This window comes from Staurois parvus, unplaced genomic scaffold (genome assembly GCF_062004578.1).
Source record: "Staurois parvus isolate SC_StPar_1 unplaced genomic scaffold, SC_StPar_1.0 ptg000657l, whole genome shotgun sequence".
NCBI classification, from domain to species: Eukaryota; Metazoa; Chordata; class Amphibia; order Anura; family Ranidae; genus Staurois; species Staurois parvus.
In genome coordinates this window covers 5234101-5249662 of record NW_028318453.1, presented here as the reverse complement: position 1 = coordinate 5249662, position 15562 = coordinate 5234101, and the positions used below count along the sequence as shown (strand labels likewise).

Genomic DNA, 15562 nt, shown 5'->3' with positions numbered 1-15562 from the left:
CCCCAGGAACCTCTCTCCCATCCATAGGTAATTGCAATGAACCCTATGAATAGAGCATGATAAAGCTATAACGATCAGCTAGATATGAGCAGGCCAAGCATAAGTTACATGTAGTATTTGTCTAGCTGGGGGACACTCCAGGGAGAACCCTAGGTGGTACTCCAGTCCAATTTTCTCCCAGGGAGCCCCACCTGCCCCGATACCTGGAGTTAACCTCAGTACTTTACAACACAATAGGGTCAATGAATCCAAATAACGAACGTGCCAGGGGAGGACCAGGAAGCCACAACAGGTAAAAGAAAATTCCAATAGCCTAACATCAAACAATAAGTGCTCAAGAGGTCCAAGCTGGAGGTTCAACAAAATAAGGAGCATAACTGACCAACTCTGAGAGGAGCAGCAAAATGGGTGGCTGAACTATATAAGCAAGTGACTGTGGGACCTCTGCAAGGGCCGTCAGCAAGTAGGACAGATGAAGGCGAATATAAAAATCCTTTGAGTGTGTCCAAGGGGGTCACCCTAGACCTACGGGCCACCCATGATGTAATGTAGCAGGAAATTGAGGCTTACAAAACTAACACGTGGTGGGATTCTGTGGCCGTCAATGGAGAATGTTGACAAAGATGCAGACCCGTTTCCGGAGGTTGGAGTTTGTGGTCTTGAGGGGGTTTGTAGCCTTCGCTGAGAGTGAGGATTCTGCTGAGATCTCTGTGGCCTACCGGCTGGAGTCATGGTGTTATTGCACCTCGGTAAGATGAATGCTAACCAGTTAGGAAGAGGCACTGGGAACAACTCCAGAGAACTGAAGTTCAGTAAATCCGATGGAGGACGCAAGGATGTAAAAGCGTGGCCCCATTCGTGGGTGATCCCTAGTTAGCCAGCACATCTGGAGGGCCCTGTCAATGGGACCCCTGCTCCAGGCCTGTTGGAGGAAATCTTCCTTAAGAGTAATTGTGCAGGCAGTAGAGAACATCTCTGGGTCTGTCAGTAAGATTTCTGGGACTTAAGGTCCTGTGGACCCTGTCTATGAAAACGTTAGTATCATGGGGGCATTCCAAGTACCAGTTAAATAGGGTGGTAACAGTAGCTTTAAGGTCCTCCTGTGAAGTGGCTTCTGGAAGGCCACGAATTCTAATGTTGCATCTGCAGTTGCGATTTTCCAAGCAGTCGAAGAGCAATAGTAACTGATCAACTTGGTCCGTAATAGCCTATTGCGCCATGTGCCAGCTGGAGACAGGTTAAGGGTTGCAGTGTTGGTTTCCAATGAGACTTAAGCAGTGACCTCTGCCACATTCTGCCTAAGCCCTGTTAGCTGTCCTTGGTGCAGCCTCTACACAGTAGACTGATGAGTCAAAATTCTTTTTTTTTTGGTCAGAGAGAAGTCCAGGAGGGAACTCCTGTTGGGGCCGTATAGTGTGGGTACCGCTGAAGCTGTGGTCTCCATTTAGATGTTAGCTGACTTACTCTGGTGCTGGGTAATCCTGGGGACTCCGTGCATGACCAGTGTGTCAGGGAGTGACCAGCCATCTTGCTCCCCAGGATTGCAGAGAGATACAAGAAGAGAGCGGGTCAGGCAAGGAGAGAATTTGCGGGGTGGTGACAGAATGACAGTATGTCATTGCCGTGGCCGATCCTCCCTCTCAGTGTCAGCAGTGGGAGGGCTGAGCTCTGTCCTCATGGCTGTTGCCAGTGCCATCTTGGTTGGGTCCGGGGTAGAAGCGGCAAGCTGCACAGGAATCAAGGAATCAGAAACTGCTCCATGCTGGTAGAGGGACCTGTGCAGTTGCCAATCAGTCTTCCTTTTCTTGAGGAAAAGCAGATGGGCAAGAAAATGTGGGGTATTTCTGCTCTATAAGGCTACAGGAGAGCCGAGAACTAGGAGCTCAGAGAAGACACGTCCTTGTGCTTCCATGTCATGGGGCAGCTGCAGCAGTAACATGTAACATCCTGAATATGGGTGTAACATGGAAAATGTTATGAAAAGTAAATGTATCCTTTAAGCACAGACCCTTTATTAGCATAGTGCTGCTACACAGTCCATTGGTATGCTAAGACCAAGTGCTATTAAGTTTAGCTCATGAAATGCTGGGCAGCAGGAGATGGTACATTTCCAGTCCTAGCTGCAGTATACTGCAAATGTCATGTTTACAATCATTTTTGTATACACATATGAAAAGAATATGTGTAGGAAAAAGGCAGGAAGCAGAAACAGTACATAAAGTAGATGGATGCATCACAAGGTAAAGCCTTATTTGAAATATCCACCACTGCAGGGAGCAGTGGGAGCTCCTGAAATACAGAGGAGCTGTCATTCATTCCAGATTTTCTATATTTGAAATACAGTTCCAGGGCACTTGCTACAAACTTCTCCCTTCCAGTACTACTTTAACTTTGCAAACCTGTGCTGGTCTCATACAGGACCTACATCCTAGGCAGTGACATTTGCATAATACTCCTACTTGGGGCTAGGGCAGCCTTTCTCAGCCTTTTCAAAGCAGAGGAACCCTTGAAATAACTTTAAAGTCTCAGGGAACCCCTGGTAAAAAATACTATATCTACAACTCCTGATACTTTAATGAAATGGTCATTAAGACAAATTACCCCTTTACAGATGGCTAAAAAGATCAGTGGTGTCAGTGGGAAGTTATGAGAGGCAGAAGTTGCTCAAGGAACCCCTAGAGGGGGTGGAGGAACCCTGACTGAGAAACCCTGGGTTAGCGGCTCTCAGAGCACTCTGAGGTAATGCTGTCCATAACTCCATGCACCTGGAAATGACCACTTTAGAATGACAATGCATGTTTTTCAGGTATTACTTCAGCACAAGCCCAATGTAGCCAGGGATTTTCAGTTATAAATTATCCCTCCCATTGCCATGGGAAGCCCCCCTCCCCCACACACACCAGTAGAAAACATTAATTATACAGGTTACTTACCACTTGGAGATACAATAACAGGCTGAAGAAGTCTTTGCTCTCCTATAGGTGGCAGGCCTAGAACAACGACCAACACAGTACCTAGTGTAGTTCCAACCCATAAGCATGGGGACGTAGATAGGTCAGGTTTCCTGGTGTATGTCTCACAGAAATGAAGAGCAGATATTGCCTCTCGTGATTCTTTGTCTATGCTGGTCACACTTGAACTCCGTGACCGGCTGAAGGAATTGTCTCTGACATCTATTGCGACAGACAAAGTAAATGTTTGTTAGTCTGCTCTGTTGCTCACACAACACCACGCCAGATGCATAATACAAAACTGTAGCTACCAGCAAATCATTTTGGTGTGTAATTAGGTAGGCAAATGGTTAAAAAAATTTTCTAGCCTGCTTTCTACTAGTTGGCCAATTATTTGTATAAAGCCTGTAATAAAACGGCAAAGATAAGGTACAACTTGTTAAAGACTACAAAACACTGTCATTCACAGGTGCTTAGCACTCAAGAATTTTACAAGGGAAGCAAAAGTCTTGAGCACATATTATGGTGATGAAAAGAATGTATACATTTTCTAGAAGATAGACATCTGCAACATGAATATGTAAGTTACTAGCACACGTACTAGGCAGTTACGACTATTTAGTAATGAAAAACGTAGCTTTACCTAGTTCAGGCTTTAACTCTGTAGGTAGGCTTAACTTCCTTGACATCTTTGCTGGAAGAGAAAAAAAAAAAAAGTCTTAAAATTAGAAAACATTTTCAATGTCTGCCTTGAAACAGGCTCAGTCAGGATTAGCTGAATAAAAGCAAAATATTACAATGCTGATAGCAGAACTTAGCAGTAGCAGGCATATCTGATGGCTTGCCTTGGTTTGGCTTCAGGATGAAAATATGCATAAAGTAAAAAAGAAATGGTAGTTTATAAAGATTCAACTATGGATCATACTACTCTGAAAGCATGAAATGTGCACACTAGCGCAGAACTTAAAATTTGCATTTTCAATGAATTTGCCCTATTCACAACATTTCAAAATTGTTGATAATTTGACAGCATCCTTTTATTAAAACCGTACTTCTAATACACATTTGGTTTGATAACATATCAAAGGATACTATGAAGCTCTGCAAATATAACCTCTTACCTGTCTTCCCTGTTCTTGAGTATGGTTAGGACAGGCCCAGACCAGCAAGACTGCATTGCTTACATGCAGCCAGTGTATAGTCTGCATTGCACAGTTAAAAGAGCAATAGGTCTGAATACCTGCACTTGGAACAAATAAGCTCTACTTACCTCTTCGATTCAAAGTCTTTGGTGCCAGGAGCCACAAATGGTGGTTTCTATACTGTACTCATGCATTCACTGGTCATGAACAGCTGGAAGACAGCAGCCCCTGCATAACTTCCCATCACCCCATCCTACGCAATTCCAGACAGTCAAAAGGGGTAAGCAGGATACATATGCACAGTGTATGAATCCTTGTTACATTTGTAAAAAAAAAAGTTATTTAAATTACCCAATAAAATTTCCTAACAAAAATATCTTGAAATGTTTTGCTTTCTATAGAAATTTAGGAATAGAACCTTGAAATGGGAGTCCTCACAGGTCCCAGTAGCACTTCATTTAAATCATTTCATCTTTTACCCATTGTACTGTAGTACACCTTCGTCCCCCAAATGTGAACATTCTAAGCACATCATTTGTCCTACTAATGCAAGCCCGTACATGGGTCAAATTCTGAACGAATTTTGTTTAGAAAATCAGAAATTGTGCGTTTTGTAATTCAATAGACCCACTATTGATTTTGAAATTCAACCAATCAAGCCTTTTTATTTCACCTCATGTTGCTACAGAATAGGTTCGTGCCCAAGAATTGTAATTTCTTTCCAGAATTTTTGTTTCTTTCTTTTTCAATTACATTTCGCGCACAATTCTACCATCTTTGATTAGAAATTAGTTCATTTTTCAAAAAATTTCCAACATGCCCGATCACTCAAATTCAATGTCTGTCCAAAAATTTTGATATTGCTGTGGTCCACTAATAGTGCGAAATTCAACCGAATATTCTTATGAAAGATTTTTGAAAGAAAACTCTTTTGGAAATTGACTCATGTATAGGCATCTTTAAAGTGTAAAGAATACTGCTGACAAGTCTAAATGTGTTTATATTCATACAATGTGTAAATATTAAAAATGCTCTCCCTCCCTGTTAGACACCCATGCTTCGCACGAATCACATAATCCCTGAACGTGAAAACAAAAATGAATATGTGTATACTACTCCACAAAAATTCTTATCAAATTATGTCAAAAACAAACAATTTTCAACATTTTATTATATCCAATAGGTATCCATTTGAACACATGAGCAGAAAAGTGAATCTTAAACACAGTCACAGCTGGACACTCACCAGATTGCACCCAGACTTACTCCTATCAAAATAGAAAGTCAATATTGCACATGTTAAGAACCTACAAGAGTTAATCCACAGTCCCTCACAATCAGTTTAGCGATTCCATATTAAACCAGGATCAGAACTTCCAGGAGCAAGCTGTCCTCGATTTTGAACACCAGATGTGTGTTTATAAGGTGTGCAGTGATACTAGAAACAGGGGAAAGGGGAGCTGCTGTTTGAGCTGAAAAATGCTTGAAAAAATGCTCAAAAAACGCATTTTTTTTGCTGTTCAGGCGTTTTACATTGAAGTCTATGGGGACAAAAACTCAATTTTGTCTGAAAAGTAGCTCATGTACTTTTCTGAGCGACAGATGTTTTACTACATGCCACAAAACGTTCAAATGTTAACAGGGGCCATTGAAATGAATGGAATTTTCCTTGAGCGTTTTTGAGCTGCAAAAGACTCAAGTGTGAACAGAGCCTAAATGTTTCCTTAAAGCGGAGGCCAAGTCGGAATTTAAAAAATAAAAGTCAGCAGCTACAAAAATTGGGCGATCGCAGTGAAAAGTGGGAGAGGGAACCTGTCAAATTCGGGCACCCCCTCCCCCCTACTCCTCAAAAGGTGCCAATCCTTAATGGGAACTGGGAGACAAAGCCTTAAATTGGAACTTCCCCTTTTGGGTGGAGCTCCGCTTTAAAATAAAGATTATAAAAAACAAAAGACTTCCCATAGTCTAGTGTAGAATTAAAATTTATTCAAATCATTTACAGCACATAAAAAACTTGCATGTTCTAGCGTTGTACCCAGAACTAGAGCAAGAACACTAACCCCGTTTGCGTGCATACTCATGTGGTTGACAAAAATATAAATTGTCATTCAGATTCATGCTCATTGTGTTTCATCCCCAGAATTGGACTTCATCATATTGATAAAATTTTTTTTGCAGATTGAACGTTTATATTTAAACATGGGAGCTGTATGATTGGTGCAAAGTATGGGTGTTCATTTAGCCGACTGAAATAGCAGTTTTTTAAAGATTGGATAGTTGATATCTGTACTATATTAGTTCACATTTTTGAATGACAAATGAGGTTTCACTATAGCACTAATGCATTTAGAGCTGAACTCTGGGCAAAAGCAATAATGGGGCATTAACTAGGTACGAATAAAGTACCTCCAATGATGTGTGTTATTCAAACTTCATTTTGGTTACACATAAAAAAATATCCAGTTTCAAAGTGCTTGTTCACGCTGCGCTGGAAAAAAAAAAAAAGTGAAAAGTCAGCAGATACAAATCCTGTAGCTGCTGACTATTAATAAAAAGACACTTACCTGTCCAGAGGTCCAGAACCATCTTCACCCAAGCCAATTCTTCATTAGCCATCAGGTTACCGGCACCGGAATCCTAACTGTGGGCAGCTGGCTATGCTACTTTCAGCTTCACAGCCAGATGCCCACTGCGCATTCACGAGCCATGCTGTGCTTTGTGAATGGTCGCATGTCCCAGAAAACTGCGGAGAGGGAGGAGAACTACAGATTGGATCATCTAGTCTATTCAAGCGGAAGTGGGTACCTGTCAAAACTAAGTAACCCTCAAAAATGATATGCCAAGCATGGTGAGCGGGTGTACTTGAAGCATAATCTCCCCTTTTGGGTGAAGTTCTGCTTTAAGCAATAGTTTTTCAATAAAGCAATAATACAGCCTGAAATGAAGACCGTTTTTGTTTTATCCAGCCTTTAGTCTGTTGGGATGCGTCTACTAACTTTGCACATCTACACTTTGCAATATTTGCTTACTCAACTTTGCAGAACTGCTCAAGTTCAGCTAAATTTGATGGTGACCATTTGTGGACTGCAATATTCAAGTAATTCCACAAATTTTCAATGGGGTTTAAGTCTGGGCTCTGACTACAAGGCCATTCACCTTTTTCTCCTTCAACCACTGTGTAGTCATTTTTGCTGTGTGCTTTGGGTCATTGTCATGTTGGAAGGTAAACCACCTCCCCATTTACAACTTTCCAGCAGAGGGCAGCAGATTTCCTCAAGAATTTGTGGAGGAATCTTTTTTCAAACACAGTGATTCTGTTTTTGAGGTTTTAAAATATTTTTCTGACATGTTGGTGTTATATATTTCACTTGGATGTTATAAAGGTGCACTGAGCAAATACAGCTGGACAAAAACAGTGTATTCATTTAACTTCACCTTTGGCGCAAGGGGCGGGGCGCCACTCTGCCGGACCCCGGCGCAAGGGGCGGGGCGCCACTCTGCCGGACCCCGAAGAGAACACGCCAATGGATTCTGATGTAAGGGGGCACTCTACTAGATTTTGGTGTAACTGGGACTCTGCTGTAAGGGGGGGGGGGTATTCTGCAGACTTTGATGTACGGTGGTCAGACACTGATGTAAGGTGGAACTTTGGAGACACAGATGGAAGAACTCTGATGTATAAGGAGAATGCTGTGGGACTTTGACGTGAACATGGCACTCATCCTGACTGCTACACTCCATAGGTTTTGTTTTTTTACTTGCTCCTGACCCCCGCCCTTTATACCTTATGCTGGACATAGACCTGACCAAGGTATTTATTGTCTCAACACTTGCTGGTTTTAATGAAGTTCTTCTTTAGAGTAGGCTCAGTAAGGTAGCCCATATATTAACCACTTGACAGCCGGGCTATAGCCGAATGACGGCTACAGCGTGGTTATCCAGTTCTGGGAGTGCGTCATATGACGTCCCCCCAGAACGCACCCTCCCGTGAGCCCCCAGTGGCGCACCTGGTGGGTCTCCATGATCGCTATGTCCTACGGACACAGCTCACATGATGTGGTAAAAGGCCAATCACAGTGGCCTTTTACCACGTGATCAGCTGTGTCCAATGACACAGATCACCGGGTAAACGCAGTTGCCGGCTGCACTTTCCTCATGCTGTCATAGTGTGAGGAAAGTACTGCCGTTGACTGGCAACTGTCAGAAAATAGATCGGCACTGATCATCAGGGCAGTCAGTGTCCATTAGTGCTGCCTATCCTGCCCATCAGTGCCGCCTATCAGTGCAGCCTCATCAATGCACATCAGTGAAGGAGAAAAATTACCTGTTTGCACAATTTTAGAATAGAAACAAACTTATTTTTTGCTCTTTTTATGTTTTTAGTGCAAAAAATAAAACCCCCAATGGCAATAAAATACCACCAAAAGAAAAAGCTCTATTTGTGTGAAAAAAATAATTTCATTTGGGTACAGTGTTACATGACTGTGCAATTGTCAAAGTGCGACAGCGCTGAAAGCTGAAAAATTGGCCTGGGCAGGAAGGGGGTATAAATGCCCAGTAGGAAAGTGGTTAATAATTTTTCAACCAGCAGGTTGAAAGAAAATGATCCGATTGCCCCATCCACACACTCGAGGTGGAGCCACCTGAGGTATTGTTTTCAGACATGGGGGAGACTTCCCTGCTGTCAGAATACACTGATCACTGCTGCAGGCCACAATTGGAAATTTTGCTAAAGTTTGGTTGTACCGATCGGTAGATTCTGTAGAACCAGCTTGTCTATACATGGATCCAAACGCAGCTGCTACACCTTTTTGTGTGCATAGAAATGTTTGTAATGGAAACGTTTAATTTAAAATATATATATATATATATATATATATATATATATATATATATATATATATATATATATATATATATATAGTCCTTTGTCCCGAGGTTTGTGTCTGAGACTGTCAGTTTTGGCATAGTAATTAATATTTTGTGAGTATAAGGACTGCGGCTTATTTGTGCACTGTATACAGCAAGCACAGATTCTGTTCAATCCCTCTTTAAGGTCCCCAGTCGAAGAACTTTTCTGTTCTGTCCCAGGGTGCTTCATGGCTTTTATAATTCTAGTCTTGCTCACATTTTGTCACGCTGTCTTGACTTTTTAATTGTAAAGCCAGGCAGATTACTTGTTTTGAGTATTGTTAATATTGTCCATGTTACATATGGTTTATACTGTTTAAAGGATAGTTTTCTTTTAGGAACATATTATATGTCCTCTGCCATACTGACGCTCCCCCATTAACCTCCCATCCTCTGCACCCCTACATCAGACCGGCTAGATCCGGCCCAGGGCAGAAGGAAAGAAAAATTGCATAATCTATGGCCTGCCTAAGACTTGAATGTCTTGTCCCTTTACCAGTCTGTGACTAGACAGAGAAAGGAGAAGCAAAAGACTGGTGAGCTTTTCTCTGTGTTACTCAACTCTTTCCCAGCATTTGCAGGTTCCATATTTGCACGAGTAATGCAGCAAACCCGGTTAGCACCTTGTGCTGCCTTTCACTCTTAATCTGAGCTGTGTTTACAGGGAATTGTTGAAGGTTGATACAAAGCCAAACACAGGTACTTCACTGCTTAAGTTACAAAATAGGTTTATTGATGTGTAAATAAAATCAGCACTGCATTAATTTGTGCCCTTTTTATTTGCCTGGAGTTCAGCTTTAAATTCAGTTACAAGCAAACTAAAACGCAACACTTGACCTCTCCCCCTTCATATACATTTAGTGCCACCTTCAAGTGTTTTTATTGCATAGAAGTGACAGCTTGGTAGCTAACTGCGGTATGTGATGTTTACAACAGGCTATATATCCTTTATTTTATGTATAAATATCAAATCACATGAAAAATACATGGCTTTAAAATCAGAATTTTATGCTCCCTGGCGGGCATATTTAATATGTGTATCTAGCATTCACCAAACACTCACTACAGGTGTATCTTCCAGGTGCATGGGACCTAAATGACCGTAATTGATTCAACACCAGTGAATGTTTGAATGCCACATTCACTGCTTTGTAAATATGCCCATTAAGTGTTAGTGAACTTTGTACTATACATTTTCTGAAACAAAGGTATCATGAATGTGTTCCAGAACACATACTATATCTGAGTATATGAAGCACTTACAAATGGTAACAGCAAGGTGATACAGTCTGAAGAAAATCATATGTTTAAGGATAATTAGCTAATCACACATTCATGTATTTAGAAGGTTAAAACATGAATACTTTTATTGCTTGAACACAAACCTTGCGACTTCCTTGATGTACTACTGTATCTTAACAGAGTTCCCAATTCCAATATGCAGAGAATTAAGCAATGTACATGCCAAAAGTGAGTATAGCATCCAAACCAAGTGTTCAGTTCCACTCACCAAGTGTGTAAATGGTTAAATAGCATGGTTCAATACAATTACACTAATCAGTTAAGTCCTATTCAGACTTATTACTTGGCACTTCGAGGCTGCATAAATAGATCTGCTTTATTAAATGTAATGTTTTGCATTGTGTGTTCAAATAATTGCATTTACTGAACCTTGCTATTTTCCAAATACCTACCCAAATATTTAGGAATATTTATGACTAAATTAAAACAAAGATGATCGTCCCGAAATGTGATTTTTGTTAATCAAAAAGTCCCCAAATTCCAATCATAAGAAGCAAACGTGATTATCCATTTTGCAATCAAAGAAGAGATTGTTGCCCTGGCCCCGGGTTGTTAGTTTGGTAAAGAGCAAGACACAAATATAGGATAGCAGGAGAATTGTGTCTGTCCTACCTATATCAGTTGCTACCGCCCTGGAAAACTTTCTGCTTTTGATCTTCACTGTAAATAATATGTCAATACAAGACATCAGTGTCTTACCAGTGGCTCAAGCTGCATCAAACTAGAACATTAACATACAGAAATACTGTACCCTTTTCTATAAATAATTTCATTGTTTGTTCATCATCAGAAGATGTGGGAGAGCCACAACCTACACAAGTGAAGACAACATTGAATGAAGACATATGGGACAAAATCAATCCAAAGACACAGCTGTGATTTTAGATAAGCAAGGTTAATAACGATTAATGAAAACACATTGATGGCAAAACATAAATGAAGCTACCTTTGTGTACATAGGATCTCCATGTACTGCAAATGCAGTATATTAATTGCTCACCTCTAAAAGCATAAACAATGTTTCTCACAGTATAATATGGTAAAATGGTGCGCTTTTACAAAGAATAATTGGTTGATCTATGACAATTGTGATATAACTCTGAGAAAAAAATTTAATGAAAAAAAAATACTTTTTTTTAAAAATATAAAGAATACAATGGTAGTTAACTAAAATAATAAAATGTCCAAACTTAGAATGTCCCAAACTTAAAAAATGAATAATCAAATATATCTGTGAAACATAAATGTGAAAAGTCCAAATGAATGTCCCAAATAAAACTTGTCTTGGGTGTTGGTATTATTATGCGCTCACCTCCTTGTTGGCCTATTACTAGGCTAACACAGCTGTATAGTAATAAGATGGTGGGATCTTTGATATGAATGTAGTAATGCTGGGAACCTTTTAGGGCTCCTCTATAAGTGGCTCCTGATGGAAACTGGCAGTCTCTGCCTTCTTGCACTGTTGGTGGATATATTTCCTTCTCCCTTAATTCCTCGTTAGTATAGTGGAAATATTTCCTTCTCCCTTAATTCCTCGTTAGTATAGTGGATATATTTCCTTCTCCCTTAATTCCTTGTTATTATAGTGGAAAACAGAAAAATATATAGTGCTTTATCGTTTTAAAAAACAAATGTATTGCTCTCCTTAATGCACTCACATTCAGTGATCATGATCACATCCCCTGGAAGAAGCCACGTGACCCTGTGGCACAATGCGTTGGAGGGGCATCAACGTCACCACGGCAACCCGACTTCTGACACGGCGATTGCAGGCAGTGAGCGCAGACACTCGGAGGGAGCAGGTCATACCCGGACTGAGCGGATATACTCAGTAATGCTTGTTGATTTTAACTGAATGTGAGTGCATAAAGGAGAGCAATACATTTATGTTTTTTAAAACAATAAAGCACTATATATTTTTCTGTTTTCCACTATACTAACGAGGAATTAAGGGAGAAAGAAATATTTCCACTATACGAACGAGGAATTAAGGGAGAAGGAAATATATCCACCAACAGTGCAAGGAGGCAGAGACTGCCAGTTTCCATCAGGAGCCATCCAGCCACTTCTAGAGGAGCCCTAAAAAGGATTCCAGCATTACTACATTCATATCAAAGATCCCACCAACATCTTATTACTGTACAGCTGTGTTAGCCTAGTAATAGGCTAACAAGGAGGTGAGCGCATAACACCCAAGACAAGTTTTATTTGGGACATTCATTTGGACTTTTCACATTTATATGTTTCAAAGATATATTTGATTAATCATTTTTTAAGTTTGGGACATTCTAAGTTTGGACATTTTATTATTTTAGTTAAATACCATTGTATTCTTTATATTTAAAAAAAAAAATTTATATTTTTTTTCATTCAATTTTTTTCTCAGAGTTATATCACAATCGTCATAGATCAACCAATTATTCTTTGTAAAAGCGCAGCACCATTTACCATATTATATTCTAGTTCACACAAATGAGGATGTGATTAGGAGCCTGCTAGCTTTTATATTAATATTTAGCATATTATCCTAGTGGCTCACAAGTAACCCAATTAAATGTTTCTCACAGACCAGCATTTACAGGTTTAGCACACCAAGTAAATTATATTCCTATTGGTACGTCAAAGGACTACTCCTTGACAATGCAGAAAGGTTCCACTGCGCACCCTCTATATTTTCATTAAAAAACATGTCCCTTATGGGCAGTGACAAAACAGGATTTTTTTTTACTTACCTGTAAAAACCCTTTTCATGGAGTATACCATAGAACACAGGGACAGCGTCTTAAGCCTACTACAAACTATGAGAAAATCGGATGAACGATTGTCCAATTTTCCACGAAGGTGCGTATCATAATGTAACAATAGTATTAACTTGTATTAAAATTATTATGTAACAAAGCCAAAACGTAGGCAAATGTAGTTATGTACTAGTGTACTAGAAGAGGAAGTGTAGGGTCGTTCTATGCTTCTGATCATGCAGGGTTTTTTTTTCTATTTGATTATTTCTGTATGGCTACTGTACACCTTAAACGAAAGTCGGACGTTGTGTTCACTGTCGAAATTACTATATTAACAATCAGACACTTGGCTGATCGTTTCTCGGACAGAAATTTTCGTACAATTTTCCTATCAAGTGTATAGGCCAAAAGATTAATAGTTATATGCCGATTGCTTCAGGTGATTGGACCTAGCAAACAAAATTGTGGAGTAGCCCGATATAACCACTCCACACTTACAGCCAGCCTCAGTTTTTTTTAGCAAGATAGGAGGGAGTCATAGCAAGGGTCCTGTGTCCTGTAATGTACTCAAGAAAAAAAGGATTTTACAGGTAAGTAGATTTTCTTAATCGTACATTATTGGACACAAGATAAGAATCTTAGACAAGCAGACCTTCAAAATCAATGCAACTGATGGGCGGGCAACACAGCAAACAAATTCTAAGAGACCATGTAACAATAGGTCAAGAGAAGGCTTGATGGCAATCATATGCTTAAAAACATCTTACAACCGAAACCGGCATCAGATGAGGCTTGAACATCCACCTGGTAAAACTTACATGTGAATAGAATACCTCGGGTAGCCTTGAAGATCTTTGAAACAGATGCCTAATGTTGCAAACTCCATGAAGCATTAAGGGCTCTTTCACACTAATCAGTGTATAAAAAAAAATTATGATGCGTTTTTGGTACCTTTGAGTCACATATCCAAGTTTCATGGGTGCATGCTCGGAGTCAAGAATCCAGAAAATGCACCAAAACACATTGGAGATGCATAAAAAAAATACAGTAAAAACACCTATGCGTTTTTACAGTGTTTTTTCAGTGGAGCAGTGTGAAAGGGCCCTAACAATGAAAAGGACGAACTGTCTGCTTTTGACTATAGGCTCAGCTGGTGATTTATCTAATCTATCCAGAAATGTCGGAGAGAGATGCAGGGTGTCTCTGAAGGGAACTTCAGAAACAAAAAGGAGACAGTTGGGAGTGCCTAAAGGACACTGTAGCAGATAGGTTGACCTCTTTTAAAGGTGCAATAGTAAACTAACTAGCCTTTGAAAAGTATAGGAATGACCAAATCTGATAGGCCTTTGTACTTCAGGAAATAAGCTTCAACAACCAAGCAGTTAAAACCACTGATCAAAAAGCAGGATAGTGGAATGTTCCTAGGACAGATTATTTAGATAATACAGGATGCCAACAAAGTCTTCCAAGAGCCTATGTCTACGTACATCCTCTTGTGCCAGTCCAGTGCACCGAGGGTCATCAGAATACCCTTCACCTTGATTCTGCAGAGCAGACAAGGAAGAATCTTTTGATGGTGATACGCATTGACCAGAATTGATCTCACAGAGTCAACAAAACGGTCACCACAAAGGCCCTGGTCCTAGCAAAACCTGTCCAGTTTGCTGTTGAATGTGGATGCCAGGAGGTCGATGCCTGGTTTCCCCAGCTGCAACAGAAAGCTTGGAACACTTCCAGGTGAAGAGACCATTCACCAGGATCCAAATGTTGATGACTGCAAATTTTTCACCTCTGGTATCTGCCTGGTCAGGGCTGGAACATGAGTTCTGCAAAAGCTAGAATGCAGTTTGTGCCTTCTTGAGCTGCACGGCTTCTGCTGCCACCCGAATGGTTGATGTAAGCCACTTACCCTGGATCACCCCAGGCATCCAGCATTGAGAAGACCATGCTGCCAGAATGTTCAGCTGAAATGAACTAGAGTGAAACTGGGTATACCCAATTGCCTTAGGGGAGGCCAAGACCTGGCAGAAAGAGGATACCATTAGTTCCAGAACCCTCATGGAAAAATGAATGGTGAGAATGCATCTCAATCTCTGCAGTGCAGAATCTGCACTGTATGTTGAACACATGCTGACAAACTCTACTAACTATTCCTGTAGCAGGAGATTATCCCATGATGAGGGCACCCTGACAGTGAAGCAGAACCAGGATAGGTACTAAAGACCAAAAGGTGCCATGAGACTAAAATTCTAGTTTGCAGCAACCGGACAAAATGTTCTCGGCCAAAGCATCTTAGATGTGCCCAGAGCAGATGGCAGAGCACACCAACAGACATCCCTCCACACCCTACTTAAAAAGTGAAGTGTCTGCTCATAGAAAGAAGGGTTTGCTCCCAGGTTTGGTTTTGAAGTTGAGGTCTTAAGGCTTGGGGTTTGGGCCCTGAGAGAAATGATAAACTCCTTTTCCTTGGAGCCAAAGCGTAACCTGGGGTAAGGGGGTAGTCTTTCCCTGTGACTTC

The 15562-nt window shown here is 40.6% G+C and overlaps 1 protein-coding gene across 4 annotated transcripts in view; it reads right to left on the bottom strand.

The window, feature by feature from the left end:
* The window catches only part of STXBP5 (syntaxin binding protein 5), a 488403-nt gene that overhangs the window by 59760 nt on the left and 413081 nt on the right, over positions 1–15562 (bottom strand). For 2 of the 4 annotated variants that reach the window (XM_089694278.1, XM_089694279.1), the window contains 4 exons: positions 11058–11117; positions 10919–10966; positions 3595–3645; positions 2934–3173 (listed from right to left, as the gene is read on the bottom strand). In XM_089694278.1, the coding sequence (XP_089550404.1) occupies positions 2934–3173; positions 3595–3645; positions 10919–10966; positions 11058–11117 (399 nt within the window). The remainder of the gene's footprint in view (positions 1–2933; positions 3174–3594; positions 3646–10918; positions 10967–11057; positions 11118–15562) is intronic. The other 2 variants (XM_089694280.1, XM_089694281.1) reach the window with 1 other exon arrangement.